Source organism: Oncorhynchus clarkii, chromosome 23 (assembly GCF_045791955.1).
Source record: "Oncorhynchus clarkii lewisi isolate Uvic-CL-2024 chromosome 23, UVic_Ocla_1.0, whole genome shotgun sequence".
In the NCBI taxonomy this organism is placed as follows: Eukaryota; Metazoa; Chordata; class Actinopteri; order Salmoniformes; family Salmonidae; genus Oncorhynchus; species Oncorhynchus clarkii.
Genome location: NC_092169.1, coordinates 13,549,744 through 13,572,301, shown reverse-complemented (window position 1 = coordinate 13,572,301; position 22,558 = coordinate 13,549,744). Strand labels below are relative to the sequence as shown.

Here is a 22,558-nt window from a genome sequence, read left to right as displayed (position 1 = left end):
TAATGTTTACATATCTTGCATTACTCATCCCATATGTATATACTGTATTTTCATACCTATTGCATACCATACCATATCTATTGCATCTTGCCTATGCCGTTCGGTCATCGCTCATCCATATATTTATATGTATATATTCTTATTCCATCCCTTAGATATGTGTGTATTAGGTAGTTGTTGTGGAATTGTTAGATTTATTTTTAGATATTACTGCACTGTCGGAACTAGAAGTACAAGCATTTCGCTACACTCACAATAACATCTTCTAACCATGTGTATGTGACCAATAACATTTTATCTGATCTGAAGTGTATTCAGACTCGTACTTGTGAAAATTCTGTCCCCAGGCTTTTGTCAAAGAGATCAGGAACCATGTCATGACCTGGTCCCTTGCCATAGAAGGCGTGTTCTTGGAGCAGTGAAGGTCGTACGGGATGTGGTCAGCTATGGGCTTTTCATTTTTGCCATGCAGCAAGCATAGCATGTTTTCACCCAGGTTGGCAGAGCCACAGAGACAGCCGTCCTCATTCTACCCAATCCATGTCACCTTGATCCTGCCACAGCCCTGCATGTCCAGGGGCACATCACTGGTGGGGCTGCACCACAGCTGGAAGGAGTACGCCTCCGGTGGGGTGAAAAGGACAATGAGAAACCACATCAGGGGCTTGCTCACCCTCCACGACTCAAAAATGCTTCCAACGCCCACAAAGACCCCACCTCCATGTCAGCCTACCTGTCACACAAACTTCTCAGGGACTTCAGCAGGTCTTCAGTGAAGCCCTCAACAAATTTCTGCAACCTCCAGTTCTCATGGGCCGAGGTGTGGATTGATCTCTCACAGAAGCTGATTAGGACTCCCTTATCGAGCATGAGGGTCTTGGAACTGATGGATCCACCCTCAACAAACCCATCCTCATCATCAGCGTAGTGGTTTCCATGTCTGCCAGATCCTGCCGACACACCTCGATGGAGAAGATGACCAGCGAGATGGCGCTCCAGATGTGCCAGTCGTAGCCATCCTTCGAGCCAGGGTCCTGCTGCTCCTCCTACAGCCACACTTGCTCCAGCTCAAGCCTCTCCTCATGTGGGCCAGCAGCACATCATCCTGCTCTGGGAGAGTGGTCATCTCCTGGTGGAACAGCAGCGGGTGGTTCAAGATGGCCGCTGCCACCCCCACAAACACCCGCACTATGGCCCCCTGCATCCTGGCTCCCTAGTCCTCAGGGAGATAAAACCACAGCGTCACCCCTCACGCCAGCATCTCGTCGACTCTGACAATGCCTCAGCCCAACACCTGAAGAACAATTAGATTCAAAATATGTTATGAAATGTCATTGCAACTTTTATATTGGATATCATAGCCCTTCAGCTTGAGAGCTCTTTTACGTCTTCAAACAAGTTGCTGTTGGGTATTGCTTTTGTGTCATTTTTGCTGTGCATTGCAAGGTGATTCAGTAGAATAATGAAACACAACCATGTGTTAACTCTGTGAACCTTCTTGAGGCAGCAGTCTGCCCCTCTAAATATAAAGAGAGCAGAGTGACTCACTGTTGACACAATATTGAACTGTGTGCCCTGGAAGGAGGTAAGATAACCTTTTGAAAATGTGTTTTTGAGGGAATGCAACCTTTTCCGATAACCAAACATAGCACTGATTGCATTGTATCTGTCAAGAATTTGCTTCCAGTAAACGATTCAAGGAAAAGCTTCACAAACTGATTTGGCAAATGCCCAATTCATTTTTACTTAGTGTCAATGATAGTCAAAAATAATCACTATTGTAGTGGGGTATTAGGTCAGATGATGTATCCTGAAATGGATAAATAGCTGCACAGTTCATGTAACTTTGACTCTTGTAATTTCTTCATGAAACATTTTGGTTGTGTTTACAGTAGATAGGAAGGAACCACAAAATAAAGACAATGGAAAGTAGGTAAGCGCCTTTTCAAAATGTTCAAATTTTTTATAGAACTTCAACATTAACTAAAATTACAAGCATGTACAGTGAAATGCCAAATAAACTGTTAGCCTTTGAGATGTTGAACAACTATTTGGCACTTCCCCTGTAAACTGCAATGTAGCATACCATTGATACAACTGCCTATATGCCATGAAGTTGTCATCTTGACTAATGAAAGTTGTTAATTAATGGTGGATTTAGTCTGTTCCTTGAAATCTCCCTCAGACTAAAGGTATGAAAGTTGTAGAGCCAGAAAAAACATAATGGAGACAAACATTGTAGGCCTATACCATGTCAACATTTTTTTATTTTTTATTCTCCCATGACTGACTTTATTTGGCTATTTTACATAATTTGGTCTGCATTTCAACAGAATAGCATACAATGCAGTGCACATTTATAAGAATACAAGAGATGTGAAGTGGAGTTGTCAAATACTGTTAAAGGCTATAGTTGTTGTATTTAAAATAGGGCCCATCTTTATGACTACAGTATAAATCATATGACTTACATGGGTATAAACAAAATACATTGACTCAATGGAAAACAATTCAACAAAGACCTTTGCAAAATTAAAATAGCTGGCTGCATGACAAATATAAACTGCCTACAACCATACACCACCCAGTGGGCATAGAACATGACAAAAGAGGTATTTGTCGAGTTGAAATCTGGTCGGGACGTCTTATATCCAGATCACAACCAGAGTAACACATATTTTTCATGACGTCTTTTTGATGTAAGCATCGAGGAAAAAGCTCCAAAAAAAAATCCTCGTCAGAAGGTTCGCAACATACCTCAACTTGCACCTCTTCATCTGTAGGATTGGTTGGAGGAGGTGTGGCAACACACACACATCAACTTTGCAGGTCCATTCAAAGACAGAATGTTTCTTGTGTCCGTGGATGCGCATCGCAAGTTAGTGTCTGCAGCTAGAGTCCCAAGAAACTACCTCAGCGGACCAAAGTGGGTTCATGCTAAACTCATTTCTCAGACTAGTCCTGTGTACTACACTGTCCAGAATGCAGAGGACGTCATCTGAAAAAGGTACACAGATCAGTTAAGTTGAGTATAGCAACACCAAAAGAACCACCAGTTGTAAGAGGATCAAAACTATTACTGGGTGACACCCTGACCCAGCAGTTGTCACCTAGTTCCTCAAAGTACGTTCTCATGACTGTTGCTCATAATGGTGACAATTTAAGTAGGAGGTGAGGAGATGTGGTGTATTGGGTATGTGTTGAGGGGTCATGTTATAGATAAATGGTTGAACTGAATTAAAATCCACAGCCAGACTATTTGATTCTACCAGGGCCTGTCTGCAAAGCTGAGAAAAAGACGCATGGATTACATCCCGATCAGACAGTCACTGGAGGAAAAAGGGATTAAACCTCAGCTCCGACTTCCCAGCAGTGCTGTGGGTATGGAAGGGAAGGTAAAGGATGGAATTCACAAGCGCCGACGAAGCCCAAATCAAGCTGCAAGAAACCTTTCCAGTTCAACAAGGAGAGTCCCATTTACTGAGAAGAGAATGAAGCGGGAAAAAGCGATGAGCACAATATAAGCTAGATCCAATGATGCCTAAAACCAGTTTATCGTAAATTGAGACAATATTAATTCCCCCTCCCCCCAAAAAATCTACACTAGACTTTCCCAAGCAACTGTTCTGCTCAATAAATTAATGATAGAAGTATCCGATAACAATGGGCTGGACATGGACACTGATGACAATTCAAATGGGATGATATAGCATGTATGTCAATAACTTCTATATGTGTGTGTGTGTGTGTGTGTGTGTGTGTGTGTGTGTGTGTGTGTGTGTGTGTGTGTGTGTGTGTGTGTGTGTGTGTGTGTGTGTGTGTGTGTGTGTGTGTGTGTGTGTGTGTGTGTGTGTGTGTGTGAGAGAGAGAGTGTAGGTATGTGTGTGGGTGAATGTTTGTGTGTCTGAGAGGAAGAGAGAGTGGGAAAATATGGAAGGTTGGGACAAGCTTGGCTTGGGTGGGTAAGGGTGGGCAAGGATGGCCAAGAATGAGAAATAAGGCCAAGCTTGGCTTGGGTGGACAAGGATGGGAGGTTGAGAGAAGCTTGGCTTGGCTGGTGTAAAGGGGAGAGAAATTGGGGAGGTAGAGAGGGATACATTTGACTTGGGAAAGAGAGAAGGATTTAACTATTCTAATGTACAATGTAATTTTATTTCCGTTTGCTACCTGCAAACCTGCTGACACATTCAACAGAAACAGTGTTCCCCAAAACAAAAACAAAAGCAACTCAGATCCTTTGAGATTGGACAGGAAGTTATTGCCAGAAACTACAAGAGCCCAAACCAGAAATGGCAAGCTGGCGAGATTGTGTCAAAGACAGGACCCTTGACCTACACTGTGAATGTAGGCCCCAACATGATCCGGAGCACAAATGTGGACCAATTACTGAATGCAACAGCTCAAGGAGTCACAGCACAGGATGAAGCTGCTGATGGCTTTATCTCATCAGGACTCGGATGAGCTTGTCCCTGCAACAACAGAGGTCTTACCTGTTACTGATGAAACTGAACCTCAAGAGACTGTTAAACCCAGCATTACATACTGGCATCTTAACTGGCATGAACAGTACTACTAACATTTTATTGGTCACATAAACATGGTTAGCAGATGTTAATGCAAGTGTAGCGAAATGCTTGTGCTTCTAAGGCACTGCATCTCAGTGCTGGAGGCGTCACTACAGACACTGGGTCAAATCCAGGCTGTATCACAACTGGCCATGATTGGTAGTCCCATAGGTTGGTGCACAATTGGCCCAACGTCGTATGGATTTGACCGGTGTAGGCCGTCATTGTAAATAAGAATGTGTCCTTAACTGGCTTGTCTAGTTAAATAATGTAAGATATGTAAACATTAATAAAGTGACTAGTGATACCTTTATTAAAGTGGCCAATGATTTGAGTCTGTATGTAGGCAGCAGCCTCTCTGTGTTAGTGATGGCTGTTTAGCTGTCCCACCTCTTAATTGTGCATCTGTAAAAGTTTGTGAGGGTTTTAGGTGACAAGCCAAATGTCTTCAGCCTCCTGAGGTTGAAGAGGCGTTATTGCCTTCTTCACCACACTTTCTGTGTGGGTGGACCATTTTGGTTTGTCCGTGATATGTACGCAGAGGAACTTAAAACTTTCCACTTTCTCCACTACTGTCCCGTCGATGTGGATAGGGGGCTGCTCCCTCTGCTGTATCCTGAAATCCACGATCATCTCCTTTGTTAGGTTGATGTTGCGTGAGAGGTTGTTTTCCTGACTCCACACTCCGAGAGCCCTCACCTCCTTCCCGTAGGCTGTCTCGCCGTTGTTGGTAATCAAGCCCACTACTGTTGTGTCGTCTGCAAACTTGATGATTTGAGTTGGAGATGTGCATGGCCACACAGTCATGGGTGAACAGGGAGTACAGGAGGGGGCTGAGCACACACCCTGAAAGTCCAGGAACAATGGTGACCATATTGATGCAGTCTGGGCCAACAGCCTTGCAAGGGTTAACATGTTTAAATGTCTTACTCATGTCAGCCACGGAGAAGGAGAGGGGGGGCCCGCAGTCCTTGGTAGCGGGCCTCATCGATGGCACTGTATTATCCTCAAAGCAGGCAAAGAATGTGTTTAGTTTGTCTGGAAGAAAGACGTCGGTGTCCATGATGTGGCTGATTTTCTTTTTGTAGTCCGTAATTGCCTGTAGACCCTGCCACATATGTCTTGTGTCTGAGCCGTTGAATTGCGACTCCACTTTGTCCCTATAACAACATTTCACATTTTTGATTGCCTTGTGGAGGGAATAACTAGACTGTTTATATTCGGCCATATTCCCGGTCATCTGTCCATGGTTAAAGGCAGTGGTTTGACCATACTGTACATACAGTATCTACACCTGTCCTGATCCTGAGTTTTGCCCTGTGACGCCATCCACCTTGTTGCTGATGATATCCATGATATCCTCTGCCTTGACCTTTTTCTTCATGCGGAGTAGAGTCTGGACCAGTGTCTCAGAGGCTGTGGTCATCCCCTCTTTCTCCACCCAGGCCCTCAGTAGGCTGGAGCATTGCTCCTGGGAGTCATTGGGAAAGTTCAGCTGGTGTGATTCTATGGCGGTATGTGTCATCCCACTGCACTCGGCCACCTGTTTCATGTCCCTCCACCCCAAGGTCTTAGCAATGTCTGGGAGGTGTGGCCAGAGATTAACACCTGAAACCAAAGAAGAAAGAGGGATTATGGGTAATTCTTAGTTGGAAATAACATACATAAGGTTCATATTAGCACACATCAGTAGTAACATTGATGATGTTCTTACCTCTCAGTGGCTGCATTTCCTGCAAAAAATAAATACATGTAAAACACATTCACCATTGATATTTAACTCACTAATTATAATAGGTGACATGATATGTAAAAGTGATGTAGCACTAGAGATGCATGTCTGTGTTTTAAGCGGTGGCTGTAGTCAGGGACAGAGTGGAGTACTGTGACACTTTCAAGAAGCCGGTGTTTGGAAGACATATTGGCACGGGTGTTGTTAGGCCCAAGACGAAGTCCACAATATATAGTCCCTACACAAATATAGGGTTACTATCCAAGCCGGCTGGTCGTTTGTTCTAAATGTTCCATTGCCATACTGGCTGGCAACATTCCTTTCACTTGCTTGCTAGCTAGCCAACTACGGTTAATTTACAGTCACGACAAACAGTGCAGACAGCTGCATTTGCATTTATTTAAGCTGTTTTCTACGAGGATACATCCATGAGTTAATGAGGCGCAATTTCGCCTGGCATAGAAAATGTGCTCTCATTAGGACAATGTTGTTCAGAGGAGCTAGCCAACAACACAGCTAACACAATCACTTCAAACTGAAGCTGGGAAGACTGCAAACTAGCTGCACTTTGTTTCGTTTCTTTGTATATATCCATAAAAATGTCAGATGGAACAGAGTAAATAGGCATTTTAATGTCATAGATTTAGCCGGTGATAACTTGTGGAATAGACACCGACTGGAATGTGCTTTTAACCATTCAGGTTTAGACCCACCCCTTGTATAAATTGAAGATATTTACCTCTGAACTCCGGTTGGGCAGTTCTGTCAAACCACCATTTGGCCCTAACAAAGGAAATTGGAGACATGTCAATGCTATTTCAAGGACGACTCAAAACCAGATACTTTTGGAAAGGGAGCTTTTCAACAAGCCAGACTTCTGTGCTCTTCAAACACTTTACTAACTAAATTAGAGAAGAACATATTCTGCCCCCTTTTGGTGATTTAGCATAGCCTACAACTGGCAGAATGACCAAACACTTACCAAAACAATATTTATTACTTCGCCACAGGTAAATGATCACAATCAAAACGACAAGAAGAACAGTAGTCAGGACAAATACTACTGTCAAATTGTGTCCTGCAAGAAAGGAAAATAAAAGCCTAATGTTTAGATAAAAAACAACCTTATAACATTCATACTGTAAGTGGAAGAACATCTTCCAAATCATTTTAATGCATTGAAATGTTATGGTTTTGCTCACTGCCCAAACCTTGTTCTTTGAAGGAATGGCATATGGTGTTGTTGGTGGCGCTACAGGCTACCTTGATGCCCTCTTCACTGCATCTTCAGGAGAAATTAAAAGATTTGATGTGGAAAGGTGTCACTCTAGTCCATAGCCTACACCAGATTTAATGATAGCACTTTACTGTAGGTGTCCTTATTCATGCATTCTTTATCATGTCTATCTTAATCCTGGTCTTGGGGACCCAAAGGGGTGCACATATTTTTTTGGGGGGGAATTTTTACCCCTTTTTCTCCCCAATTTCGTGGTATCCAATTGTTGTAGTAGCTACTATCTTGTCTCATCGCTACAACTCCCGTACGGGCTCGGGAGAGACGAAGGTTGAAAGTCATGTGTCCTCCGATACACAACCCAACCAAGCCGCACTGCTTCTTAACACAGCACGCACCCAACCCGGAAGCCAGCCGCACCAAAGCGCCGGAGGAAACACCGTGCACCTGGCCACCCTGGTTAGCGCACACTGCGCCCAGCCCGCCACAGGAGTCGCTGGTGCGCGATGAGACAAGGACACCCCTACCGACCAAGCCCTCCCTAACCCGGGCGATGCTAAGCCAATTGAGGGGTGCACATTTTTGTTTTTGCCTTAACACTACAGCTGATTAAAATGATCAACTCTGCATCAAGCTTTACTGATTTGAATCAGGTGTGTAGTGCCTAGGCAAAAACAAACATTTGCAACTCTTTGGGTCCCCAGGACCTGGATTAAGAAACACTGATATAACACGTTACAGCATTTGTCATATGATGTCATACATTTTAAACAGTTATGAGTAACGGCATAAGATTATAAAAAAAATTTTTTTTGCCAAGGAGGTATTAATCACGCAATTTGACATCAAACTAAGATGCTTGGTGAAGTATTTCTCAAGTGAAAACATTTGCTAGTCGTAGGTCGTTGAATGACAACAAACACTTCATTAAAGAATCCCTACTGTTGACCAATCACGCGTAGACCTTATCAAACAAACTTCGACTAACCTCAAATGTCCCTGTTTCGACTGGGAAGCATACTTTAAACTTCATAGACAACTGTTCATCCTGTTGTCATATGCTCTAATGTCAACTGTTAATAACAATGGCTATTACACAGTCTACCTAACAACTTATGTCATATGTTTTTACATGCTACACAAGTGTCTACACTCCAGATGTTATGACCATCACTTACCAAACTCTGTCACATTATTACATTGAATGGAATGATGGGTGTCATAACCGTGTCATATGCCATTAGAGAGTATGCACAAACACCTTAAAGATGGAATCCGCAGTTGTGGAAACAGCGCCACTGTCTTTCCCACCGCCAATGTTATTGTTTTTGTTTAGTTGACAAAGCAGAGTTGAGAAGCTACGTGATTAAAAAAAATTGTACATTTCTGCTGTTTTATCGCACGTGCAATGATGTCCAAAGGAAAGAAAATCTGTAACTTCTTTGTTGTTGTAATGTCGCAAATGGACAAGGCAGTTTCACCATTAAAGATTCCAGCTTTAAGTAAAGTGATATAAATTTGAGGTGTTATAAAACAGTAATGAATGTCTTAATACGTCAGAGTTGAGAGTATCACAAAACCATTTTGGATCGCTAAGAAACGTGTATATTGGAGCACTTCGTTTTATTTAGACAACAAGACAATAAACTGCTGAGTTGTACAATTTGGGCCACATCCTGATTTTAAAAAACATTATTATAATAACAACAACTTGCCAAAAAGCACAACAATTGTGAAACTAAATGGAAGCAAATATAATTCTACAACAAAATCACAAAAGGAATTGTGAAAGCTGTGAAGAAAGGAAGGTGTGCAGGTTAAAGTAACAATGTACAGTATATTATGAAAAAAATAAGGCAAATAGTAACACAATAAAATAACAATAACAAGGCTATACACAAGGAGTATCAGTACCGAGTCAATGTGCAGGAATACTAGGTAGTTGAGGTAATATGTACATGTAGGTAGGGGTAAAAGTAAATGGGCCATCAGGATAGATAATAAACAGAGTAGTAGCAGTGTAAGTGAAGTGTGCCTATGTGTGAGTGTGGCATGAATATGCATGTGTGTGTGTGTTTTGTGTTTGTGAGCGTATATAGTGTGTGTGCGTGTGTGTGTTGGAGTGTCAGTGTAGTGTCAAATCAAATTGTATTGGTCACAAACAGTACACATGTTTAGCAAATGTTATAAAAAACAGCTCTAACAGTGCAGTAATATCTAACAAGTAATATCAAAACATTTCACAACAATACACACAATAAACACAAATCCAAAGTAAAGGAATGGAATGGAATTAAGAATATATACATTTTTGGACGAGCAATGTCGGAGCATCAGCCACTAAGATACAGTAGAATGGAATACAGTATATACATATGAGATGAGTAATGCAAAATATGTAAACATTATTTAAAGTGACCAGTGTTCCATTATTAAACTGACCAGTAATTTAAAGTCTATGTATATATGGCAGCAGCCTCTAAGGTACCTACTGATGGCTATTTAACAGTCTGATGGCCTTGAGATAGAAGCTGTTTCTCAGTCTCTCGGTCCCAGCTTTGATGCACCTGTACTGACCTCGCCTTCTGGATGATAGCGGGATGAACAGGCAGTGGCTCGGGTGGTTGTTGTCCTTGATGATCTTTTTGGCCATCCTGTGACATCGGGTACTGTAGGTGTCCTGAAGGGCAGGTAGTTTGTCCCCAGTGATGGGTTGGTCAGACCTCACCACCCTTGAGAGCCCTGCAGAATGCGAGTGGTGCAGTTGCCATACCAGAGGGAAATACAGCCCAACAGGATACTCTCAATCGTGCATCTGTAAAAGTTTGTGAGGGTTTTAGGTGTCAAGACAAATGTCTTCAGCCTCCTGAGGTTGAATGGGTGCTGTTGCGCCTTCTTCACTACACTGTCTGTGTGGGTGGACACTGAGGAACTTGAAGCTTTCCACCTTTTCCACTGCGGTCCCGTCGATGTGGATAGGGGCGTGCTCCCTCTGTTGTTTCCTAAAGTCCACGATCAGCTGCTTTGTTTTGTTGATGTTGAGTGAGAGGTTGTTTTCCTGGCACCAGGATCTTTTGGGGCGGTAAGCAAATTGAAGTGGGTCTAGAGTGCCAGGTAAGGTAGAGGTGATATGATCCTTGACTAGTCTCTCAAAGCACTTCATGATGGCAGAAGTGAGTGCTGTGGTGCGATAGTCATTTAGTTCAGTTACCTTTGTATTCTTGGGTAAAGGAACAATGGTGGACATTTTGAAGCATGTGGGGACAGCAAACGGATAGGGAGAGATTGAATATGTCTGTAAACACTCCAGCCAGCTGGTCTGCGCATGCTCTGAGGATGCGGTTAGGGATGCCGTCTGGGCTGGCAGCCTTGCGAGAGTTAACACGCTTAAATGTCTTACTCACATCGGCCACGGAGAAGGAGAGCACACAGTCCTTGGTAGCAGACCACGTCGGTGGCACTGTGTTATTCTCAAAGCGGACAAATAAGGTGTTTAGCTTGTTCGAACACACCATCGGTGACCACGACATGGCTGGTTTTCCTTTTGAAGTCTGTGATTGTCTGTAGACACTGCCACATACGTCTCGTGTCTGAGCCGTTGAATAGCGAATCCACTTTGTCCCTATACTGACGTTTTGCCTGTTTGATTGCCTTACGGAGGGAATAACTACACTGTTTGTATTCGGCCATATTCCCAGTCACTTTGCCATGGTTAAAGGTGGTGGTTCGCGCTTCCAGTTTTGCGCGAATACTACCATCTATCCACGGTTTCTGGTTTGAGTAGGTTTTAATAGTCACAGTGGGTACAACATCTCCAATACACTTTCTGATAAACTCAGTCACCATATCAGAGTATTCGTCAATGTTATTCTCGGCGGCTACACGGAACATTTCCCAGTCCGCGTGATCAAGACAATCTTGAAGCGAAGTCAAAATTCGTGATCAGAGTCGTGATCAGATTTGCCAAAGGGAGGGTGGGGGAGGGCCTTGTAGGTATCCTGGAAGTTGGAGTAAAAGTGGACGAGTGTTTTAGCAGTGCAAGTACTACAGTCAATGTGTTGATAGAACTTCGGTAGCGTTTTCCTCAAATTTGCTTTGTTAAAATTCCCAGCTACAATAAATGCGGCCTCAGGATATGTGGTTTCCAGTTTGCATAAAGTCCAGTGTAGTTCTTTGAGGGCCGTCATGGTATCAGCTTGAGGGGAATGTGAACTTCTCATCCTTTCCTTTCCTCTCTACTTACTGGCTGTGGTTAATCTCTACCACACATGTGAACTCCTCCTTTACATTCAAAGATTCCTTTCCACACTTCCTTGCTCCTTTCTTCCTTTTCTAGCTCCCTTTCCTTCTTCCTTTCCTTTACTTTCTACTAGCCGTGGTTAATCACTACCACATACATGTGAACTCCATGTTTTCTTTCTTAGATTCCTTTCCACTTTCCTCACTCCCATTCCTTTCCTCCTTTACTAGCTACCTTTCCTTCTTCCTTTCCTTTCTACTGGCCATGGTTAATCCCTACCACATTCACGTGAACTACTCGTGTTCTGTCTTAAGATTCCTTTCCTCCTTTCCTCACTCCCTTTCCTCATTTCCTAGCTCTGTTTCTTTCCCTCCTTTTCCATATTCCTTTCCTCTTTTCCTCAATTCCTTTCCTCATTTCCAGCTTTCTTTCCTTCCCTACCTCCCTACCACCCTTTCCTCTCCTCTTTTTGCAAATGCAAAGCTGTCACAAATCATGTTCTGCCCCAGAGCAGTTTGTTTCATTTGTTGTAAATATATATATATATCTATATAATCCTAACTACGTATGTATCCATGTTTCTTGGAGATCCTGAATGTTTTTGTGATAGTATAAGCACTGTCATAACTTTTATAACACCTCAAATGAATGTCACTTTACTTAAGGTGTCTGTGCACACTCTATAACGACCTATGGCATGGTTATGACACCCATCATTCCATTCACTGTAATAATGTGACACAGAGTTTGGTAAATTATATGGGTCTTTCTATAAACTAGGGTAACAGTGAGGATTTCCTAAACTGGACAACTTCCTACACTTCCAAATGTGTTCATGTCATTACATTAAGATATAAGGACGGATCATAGCTATATTGAATAAAATTCACAAGTTGATTTAGAACCTATGTTCAATCCTTTTTGTCCAAAATCGTGTGAATCGTGAACCCTGTATGAATCCTGGATCTAGCTGTCAAACAGTTTTTTTGTATAGAGATCTCATAAATGCAGTGTAACTACGTAACATTTTGTCCTTATGTTACGGGGTGAAAACAGCTTTTCATGCGCACACAAATCCAAAATAATATATGCATTGCAGAATGGAATGCTTCTAACCGGAAGAGTCACCTTACCTTGATAGTTAAAACCTGAAACGATACTGTCATTACTGTGGTTCTTCAATAATTATGCATGATACTTGTTGGATGGGAATTTGGTGTCCATCTGATTAGTTACGGCGTGATATTTTCACACACTGTCATCTGATCCAGGAAGGAATTTTCAGAATGACAGTCAAGTGACAAACAGCTGTTTGTCATACGATGCAACAACAGCCCAAGTCCTGGAAAAAAGGTGTTCACCAGAATATTTTGGTGTTTCATTTGTTATGCCAGTGAAGACAGTTGTGCCTGGATCCATTTTGGATATAACATCCCTAGTGAATTGATGTTGTCTGCTTGATTTACAGCAGGGTCTCGTTAGATTTAACAGAGAACGCATCAAGGTAATAAGTTAAATGTCTTCAAATTTATTTGTGCCTCGGATTGGACACCGGGTCTACATTTTGTTTTCCATGTTAGACCTGCAATTTTAAACAATACAAGGGGCTTGAAGTTGCCTACTTGAACTTGGAGCTCAGAAATTCAAGGACTAGAATAGGCCTACCTAAAATCAGACATTTCCTCAATCTGGTGCTTAAAAAGTAAGTTGTAATTATTGTAGTCAATTTATAAATTATCATGCTTCCTTATAATTATCCGTGATTACATTTTTAATCAGTTTTTGTGAGAGATGTGGCCACTTTCATTTGTTTCCCGGCGCTTCAATTGAACGGTGTTGTGCTACTCTGTTGCGGTAAAACCACATACAGTTATTATGAGGAAGGCAACAGCTAATGCTGGCTTCAAGTTGGCTTTCCATACAAATCTACCCATTAAAAAAGGAACCTGGTGTTTGGTCACTTTCTCATGATAAAAACAGAAATAGTTAGTTTCAAATGGTGAGCTTAATGCTACTGCTATTCATGGATTTCCAATGTGTGCCTGCGTCGGCCATAACAATCCTCATGCATGCATCCATTTAGTCAGGCAATGTCTACATTATTCTCACGTATTTAAGAATGTAATAATAATTGACCAGGCTTAAAATAATCGCTATTTTTAAAGTGGTAAGGGCCTACTTTAAAAAAAAAACCTTGAGTGTAGGGGGCAGTATTTTGATGTTTGGATGAAAATTGTACCCAAATGAAACTGCCAATTTCTCAGGCCCAGAATCTAGAATATGCATATAATTGTCAGATTAGGATAGAAAACACTCTAAAGTTTCCAAAACTGTCAAAATATTGTCTGAGTATAACAGAACTGATATTGCAGGCGAAAACCTGAGGAAATCCAACCGGAAGTGTTGTTTTTCCTGAAAGCTCTCTTCGCTCCATTTAAAGGGATATCAACCTGTTCCTTTCCTTTTCCTATGGCTTGCACGTGTTGTGAACAGTCTTTAGACATAGTTTCAGGCTTTTATTTTGAAAAATTAGCGAGAAAGATCACATCGCGTCATTGGATGGCTGGGTGCCAGCAGTGTTTTGCATACGCAACAGCTTGGAGCAGACATTTTCTCTCTCCTATTGAAGAAGTTACAGTCCGGTTGAAATATTATCGATTATATATCGTAAAAACAACCTGAGGATTGATTATAAAAAATGTTTGACATGTTTCTACCAACTTTACGGATACTATTTGGAATTTTCGTCTGCCCCGTCGTTATCGCTCGAGCCTGTGGATTTCTGAACATAACGTGCCAACCAAATGGAGGTATTTTGGATATAAAAATTATCTTTATGGAACAAAAGGAACATTTATTGTGTAACTGGGAGTCTCCTGAGTGCAAACAGCCGGAGATTATCAAAGGTACCACATACTTTGTGACCAATCTACTGTGCTGCTAGCTGTTTGTAATGTTTGGTCTGCTGAGAGAGATGTCCTTACATAAATGCCGAAAAGCTTTTTTAAAATCTGACACGCCAGGTGGATTAACAACAAGCTAAGCTGTGTTTTGCTATATAGCACTTGTGATTTCATGAAAATGTAATATTTTTTGTAATTTAATTTGAATTTGGCGCTCTGCAATTCAGCGGATGTTGATCCCGCTAACAGGATGAGTGCATCAAGAAGTTTAAAAAAACAACAACACTTTTTGCATGCTTTCGGGGGGGGCTTCTATATTAGGCCATATATAAATTAAACAATTGTATAACATTGATGTCCTTGAAAAGTACAATTAAGCACTTGAAAAAGTCCCTGAAAGTCCTTGAATTTGACTTGCCAATGCCTGTATGAACCCTGCTTAAATGATGTATAGAGCTAGGCCTATGTGCTTGTATAGGTGGAGTTATGGGGCAATTTGCATATATTCACTTTTATTCATCTAAGTACATGTGGAACTGCATGAAAATCACATTTATTTTTGCTTCAACCATTTAGAATTGTTGATCCCAATGTCACACATTGGCCCCATTATTTATAGAAAGCCCCATATAAAGTCCAGTTACAACATATGGTTTGTAGACACTTATGTAGCATGTAATAACATATGACATAAATTGTCATGCAGTGTAATAGTAGTTGTTATTAACAGTTGACTTTAGAGCATATGACAACAGGATGAACAGTCACCAATAACACCAATTATAACATCTTATGCCATTACTCATAACTATACTGAACAAAAATATAAACGCAACATGCAGCAATTTCAAAGATTTGACTGAGTAACAGTTCATATAAGGATATCAGTCCACTGAAATGAATTAATTAGGCCCTAATCTATAGTTTTCACATGTCTGGGAATACAGATATGCATCTGTTGGTCACAGACAACTTTTAAAAAAAGGTAGGGGCGTGAATCAGAAGACCAGTCAGTATGATTGTGGTCTGTGGAACTTTGTCCCACTCATATTCAATGGCTGTGAGAAGTTGCTGGATATTGGCGGGAACTGGAACACGGTGTCGTACACGTCGATCCAGAGCATCCCAAACATGCTCAACGGGTGACATGTCTTGTGAGTATGCAGTCCATGGAAGAATTGGGACATTTTCAGCTTCCTGGAATTGTTTACAGATCCTTGCGACATGGGGCCGTGCATTATCATGCTGAAACATGAGGTGATGGAGGCAGATGAATGGCACGACAATGGGCCTCAGGTTCTCGTCACGGTATCTCTGTGCATTCAAATTGCCATCAATAAAATGCAATTGTGTTCGTTGTCCGTAGCTTATACTTGCCCATACCATAACCCAACTGCCACCATGGGGAACTTTGTTCACATCAGCAAACCGCTCGCCAACATTACGCCATACACGTAGTCTGCAGTTGTGAGGCCTGTTGGACATACTGGGAAATTCTCTATAACAACGTTATGGTAGAGAAATTAACATTCAATTCTCTGGCAACAGTCCTGGTGGACGTTACTGCAGTCAGCCAATTGCACACTCCCCCACATCTATGGCATTGTGTTGTGAGACAAAACTGCACATTTTAGAGTTGCCTTTTATTGCCCCCAGCACAAGGTGCACCTGTGTAATGATCATGCTGTTTAATCAGCTTCTTGATATGCCACACCTGTCAGGTGGATGTTATATCTTGGCGAAGGAGAAATGCACACTAACAGGGATGTAAACAAATTTGTGCACAAAATCAGAGAAATAAGATTTTTGTGCATATGGAACATTTTTGGGATCTTCCATTTCAGCTCACTATACACAGGACCAACACTTTACATGTTGCGTTTATGTTTTGTTCAGTGGATTTAAACTACTTATGACAGCTTATATGGTTATATAGCTGTTATAAAGACTTCATGAAAGCATGAATAAGGACACCTACAGTAAAATTTTACCGATTTAACAATGTGTCTTTAACATTTAGAAAACTATAAATCAATGTATTTATATAGTTATTTGGTTAAAGTATCTTGAACTTACATGGTACATGGGTAGCAGGCCCTGCAGTGCTCCTTCCCCTTGTTACAGTAGTGGCCCTGCTGGCATCGACATACTGAGTCCTTGAAGATGGTGCATCTGTCCTCCACCTCCAGATTGGCTACGAAAGACAAACATCAAAGTGGCAGTACATTGGCAAGGTTGGGTTACGGATGTAACCTTGTTTCTCTGAGTAGTGTAACGGGTGGCCAAATGACCTATGGGAACTACTTCACGTGATGTGATTGATATGCTTAATATCAAAGATGTTTACAGTCACACCACACCCTTAGTGCACCCACGTGACCTCAATCCACACCCTTAGTGTACCCAAGTGACCTGTCACTATAAAAGGCGGTATGGCGTGACATACTGTCTATTACTTAGATCCGTAACCCAGCATTCACTTTTGTAATATCTTATGGTTCACCGAGTTGCGGCTGAAAGACAACATGAATAACATAAAACCGCCATGTTTTACACTTTTTCGGCAGGATAGAACAGCGGCCTCTGGTAAGACAAGGGGTGGCAGTCTATGCATATTTGGGAACAACAGCTGATGCATGAAATCTAAGGAAGGTTTTGCTCGCCTGAGTTAGAGTATCTCATGATAAGCTGTAAATCACACTATTTACCAAGAGAGTTTTCATCTATATTCTTCGTAGCCGTCTATTTATGACCACAAACCAATGCTGGCACTAAGACCGCACTCAATAAGCTGTATACGGCCATAAGCAAACAGGAAAACGTTCATCCAGAGGCGGCAGGGACCTTAATGCTGGGAAACTTAAATTGTAGGATGTGGCAGGGCTTTTACAGACTACAAAGGGGAGTACACAAGCTAAATTACTTCTATGCTCGCTTCGAGGAAATTAACACTGAAACATGCATGAGAGCATCAGCTGTTCCGGACGACTCTGTGATCACACTCTCCATAGCCAATGAGAGAGTAAGACCTTTAAACAGGTCAACATTCACAAGGCCGCAGAGCCAGACGGATTACCAGGACATACTCTGAGCATGCGCTGAGCAACTAGCAAGTGTCTTCACTGACATTTTCAACCTGTCCTTGACTGAGTCTGTAATACCAACATGTTTCATGCAGACCACCATAGTCCCTGTGCCCAAGAACACTAAGATAACCTGCCTAAATGACTATCGACCCGTAACACTCACGTCTGTAGCCATGAAGTGCTTTGAAAGGTTGGTCGTGGCACACATCAACACCATTATCCCAGAAACCCTAGACCCACTCCAATTTGCATACCACCCAACAGATCCACAGATGATACAATCTCTATTGAACTCAACACTACCCTTTCCCACCTGGACAAAAGGAACAGCTCTGTGAGAATGCTATTCATTGACTACAGCTCTGCGTTCAACACCATAGTGCCCTCAAAGCTCATCACTAAGCTAAAGACCCTGGGACTAAACACCTCCCACTGCAACTGGATCCTGGACTTCCTGACGGGCCGCCCCCAAGTGGTAAGGTTAGGGAACAACACATCCGCCAGGCTGATCCTCAAGACGGGGGTCCCCTGTATGCCTGTACTCCCTGTTCACTCATGACTGCATGGCCATGTACGACTCCAACACCATCATCAAGTTTGCCTATGACACAACAGTGGTAGGCCTGATCACCAACAACGATGAGACAGACTATAGGGAGGAGGTCAGAGACCTGGCAGTGTGGTGCCAGGACAACAACCTCTCCATCAACATGATCAAGACAAAGGAGATGATTGTGGACTACTGGAAACGGAGGAAGGAGCACGACGGGGCTGTAGTAGAGCAGGTTGAGAGCTTCAAGTTCCTTGGTGTCCACATCACCAACAAACTATCATGGCCCAAACACACTAAGACAGTCGTGAAGAGGGCATGATAAAGCCTATTCCCCCTCAGGAGACTGAAAATATTTGGCATGGGTCCTCAGATCCTCAAAAGGTTCAACAGCTGCACCATCAAGAGCATCCTGACTGGTTACATTACACCTGGTATGGCTGGCTGACTGCTCATCCTCTGACCGCAAGGCACTACAGAGGGTAGTGCGTACGTCCCAGTACATCATTGGGGCCAAACTTCCTGCCATCTAGGACCTCTATACCAGGCGGTGTAAGAAGAAGGCCCCAAAAATTGTTAAAGACTCCAACGATCCTAGTCACAGACTGTTCTCTCTGCTACCGCACGGCAAGCGGTACCAGAGCACCAAGTCTAGGTCCAAAAGGCTTCTTAACAGCTTCTACCCCCAAGCCATAAGACTCCTGAACAACGAATCAAAGGGATGTTTATTATCTATGCATTGTCACTTTAACTCTACCTACATGTTCTTATTACCTCAATTACCTCGACTAACTGATGCCCCTGCACATTGCCTCTGTACCGGTATCCCCTGTATATAGCCTAGCTATTGTTATTTTACTGCTGCTGTTTAATTATTTGTTACTTTTTATTTTCAATGTTTTAGTGATCTTTTTTTTTACTTAAAACTTATTTTTCTTCAAACTGCATTGTTGATTAAGGGCTTGTAAGCATTTCACTGTAAGGTCTACACCTGTTGTCTACACCTGTTGTACTCAGCGCATGTGACAAATATCATTTGATTTAATTTGATTTGAAGAAAAGACAGTGAACAAAAGACAGCATGCCACGCCACACTGTGTTCTATAGTGACAGGTCAGTAAGGGTGAGGCGTGACTGTAAACATCTTTGATATTAAGCATCGCAATCATATCGCATGAAGGGAAAGGAGTTCCCATAGGTTGTGTGGCGACCCTGTTTCGAAAACAAAAGAGAACCTAATTTGCTACAGTAGGTAGGCCTACCTATAAGGTGTCAGTTCTACCTGTTGTGTGTGTAGGCCTACCTTTAGGGTCACAGGAAGTGCAGGGCTCACAGGAGTCCAGAGAGGTGGGGTCACTGTTGTAGGTCCTGTCTTCCTCACAGTAAACACAGGTCCCATCCTCTGGGCTCACACTGCAGTGGCTCTCTAGATGTTGGCCTATACACATAGAGTACATAATCAAAGGGAAAGACATAGGCCTACATAGCATACATTAATTTTATTCATGCATTTTACAGGAGTTGACTAGGACAGTGCTTGTTAATTAATCAACATTTCAGTTCTCACTCCAATGTAAATGTGCTTGCGCAATTATTATGGTATTGACCTGTCATGGTGGTGACCAAAATAATGCTAATGTGAGATACAAATAATGTTAAACATTAGATGCTTACCAGCCGCACAGAGACAGCATGCCATTCCCTCATGCTGGTAAGTGCCATCTTGACAACTCTGCCTTTTGGTGCGCGATTTGCTAGTGATTAAGATGTCTTGGGAACTCCGCTCTGCGTTGAATGGTGTAGTTAAACGAACCGTACACTGTTAAATGCAATTACATTATGGAGTGTTATTATAACAGACAGCAGTAGGCAGTTACGGTAGCTGCGTGTGTGTGTGTGTGTGTGTGTGTGTGTGTGTGTGTGTGTGTGTGTGTGTGTGTGTGTGTGTGTGTGTGTGTGCGTGCGTGCGTGCGTGCGTGCGTGCGTGCGTGCGCGCGTGAGACTTATCAGTGATTTAAGTATGAGACATTGGAAGGTCAATTATTATTATTAAGGAAAAGTGCCTATGTGTGGTAAGTGTAACATGGTAAAGGTAAACCTGTATTAATTTGTGGATGTCCATCATCCATTTTGTGTAATATGTTATGAATTACAATTCTTACAATATGTAAAAAATGTGCCATATGTTTAATATGTTGTTTTAACCATGCTGCTACTCACTGTTTATTATCTATACATAGTCACTTTACCACTACCTACATGTACAAATTACCTTGACTAACCTGTACCCCTGCACATTGACTCAGTACCCCCTGTATATAGCCTCCTTATAGTTATTTAGTAAATATTTTCTGAACTCTCTTTTTTTAACTGCATTGTTGATTAAGGGCTTGTAAGTAAGAATTTCACGGTAAGGTTCTATTCGGTGCATGTGACAAATCAAATTTGAATGTTTTTTATATTAACTAGCGTTAGCTAGGTGGCTGAAGTTAGCTAGGCTAGGGACTAGGGTTAGGGGTTAAGGTTAGGGTTAAAGCTGCAATATGTAACTTTTTGGGCGACCTGACCAAATTCACATAGAAATATGAGTTATAGATCTGTCATTCTCATTGAAAGCAAGCCTAAAATCTGTATCTGTTCTATGTGCACTATTTCTATGCTTCCCATTCATAAGTTTTGTTTTTGCGTCTTTTCCTTTTGGTTTTGTACACCAGCTTCAAACAGCTTAAATAAAATACAATGATTCTTTACACTATACTTGCTTGTTTTGTGACATAAACATAAATTGGGCAAACTATTAGACTTTTAGCAACCAGGAATGGGCAGAGAGATTTCTGCATATTGCACATAAGGGTAAACTCCAGCCAAAAACTATCTTCTGGTATTTGTTTCATTAGTCCATTGATATAGTCACAAAATGTTTTGCATGTCAGCAATCAAGCTTTCAAGATATACAACTTTCAAAATACAGAAATACAACTGCTATAGTGCATTTTGTAGTTACAAAGTAGATACAAAAGTAGTAAGTAGTTGCAAAGTTGCTATTTATTTAAATTATAAAAGGTGTCCTTGATTAGATTCGAATACGCACCTTTTGCGTTGCTATGTTTACATCTAGTCTATGAGACAAGGCTGGCGTGGCATGTCCCAACAAGTCTAAATCAAAAGTGAAACTACTTCAGCACGGACAGTTTAGGAACTTTTACCTGTCGATTAAATAAAAAATATCAGATATTTATACATCGTGTTTGGTAGATGTATATACTGTATTTCATCCATGCAAGATACCAGAGCAGAGTTGAGAATGACTTGACAAATATGGCTGTGAGAGTTAGTTTAGCTAGCCCAAGTTCTGACAATAATAGAATATCTGAGTTTAACCTATACAAAGTATGTCAACAATAACATGTTGATAGTCAACTCACCAAAATGCACAGGATATATAAAAAAGTATATTTGTTCATTTTCGAAATTGATGCCTCCAAGAAGAGATTGCTGCGCCCTGTGTGGTGTTTGCAATTGCAAATCTGCCCTCTGTTTGAAGTTTGGAGGAATTACAGACAGCACGTTGACCACGATTGCACAATGACAGTCAAGTTGCTGCATGTTTGTAGGGCGCATAGACAAGCAATGCCAAACCGGAAGTACGTGCGGGTTTTATTCTAACCGTTTTATTCAAGAAAAATATCCAGTAAAAATGTGTTTCACCATTGAAAATGGTTATCTTATGAGATACATACAATGAGTTGTTGGAGTAAGTTTAGTAGATACTGAACATGTATTGTATTCATCATTGTTCTATGAGACAGACCTATCTCTCCATGTAGCACTAGGGGGAGCGAGTGGCCTTTCCGCGGGACCGCCTGAGTTGCTCCTCTTTTTACACATTTTCTGGGTCCGTTATTGCAGCGATCCGTCAGGACTGGATGTGTGTAATGGTCATTTTCCAAGCACACCAAGCTCCGAGGCAGATTGTTTCATATCATAGTGTCAAGTTCTCGTTCTACCATGCAGTGCAATAGAGATCATTGCTTGGTGATCTTCAAAAACGGTAAGGACTTATAGGAACTGCATCTCAGTGCAAGATGCGTGCGTCACTGCGGTCTCTGGTTCAAATCCAGGCTGCATCACATCCGGCTGTGATTGGGAGTCCCATAGGGCAGCGCATAATTGGCCCAGCGTCGTCCGGTTTTGGCCGGGGTAGGCCGTCATTGTAAATAAGAATAAGCATTTGTTCTTAACTGACTT

At 41.9% G+C, this 22,558-nt stretch overlaps 1 protein-coding gene and 1 pseudogene across 2 annotated transcripts; both read right to left on the bottom strand.

Annotated features, from left to right (window-relative positions):
• Positions 1-400: 400 nt before the first annotated feature.
• LOC139382046 (inositol 1,4,5-trisphosphate receptor-interacting protein-like) lies at positions 401-1,204 on the bottom strand (annotated as a pseudogene).
• A 1,045-nt stretch (positions 1,205-2,249) lies between these two features.
• LOC139381246 (tumor necrosis factor receptor superfamily member 6-like) lies at positions 2,250-21,905 on the bottom strand. Of its 2 annotated transcripts, XM_071124723.1 has the most exons (10): positions 21,736-21,850; positions 21,402-21,516; positions 19,985-20,129; positions 19,614-19,748; positions 16,751-16,868; positions 7,509-7,582; positions 7,280-7,375; positions 7,037-7,080; positions 6,280-6,298; positions 2,250-6,173 (listed from the first exon to the last, which is right to left on the bottom strand). In XM_071124723.1, exons 3-10 carry the CDS (start codon positions 20,007-20,009, stop codon positions 5,854-5,856), a joined length of 831 nt encoding a protein of 276 aa, XP_070980824.1. In that variant the 5' UTR covers positions 20,010-20,129; positions 21,402-21,516; positions 21,736-21,850; the 3' UTR covers positions 2,250-5,853. The 2 variants fall into 2 exon arrangements, with proteins under 2 accessions (XP_070980824.1, XP_070980823.1); XM_071124722.1 differs by lacking the exon at positions 21,402-21,516 and having other exon boundaries at positions 21,736-21,905.
• Between the last annotated feature and the right edge of the window lie 653 nt (positions 21,906-22,558).

Excerpts from the sequence above, each read along its gene's own strand:
- LOC139381246 (XM_071124722.1), bottom strand. The coding sequence starts at position 21,774 with ATGAACAAATATACTTTTTTATATATCCTGTGCATTTTG. Across the intron at positions 20,130-21,735 it reads TATATATCCTGTGCATTTTG|TGTACGGTTCGTTTAACTAC; the intron begins GTGAGTTGACTA and ends TGCATTTAACAG. Across the intron at positions 19,749-19,984 it reads ATGCTGTCTCTGTGCGGCTG|GCCAACATCTAGAGAGCCAC; the intron begins GTAAGCATCTAA and ends CTATGTGTATAG.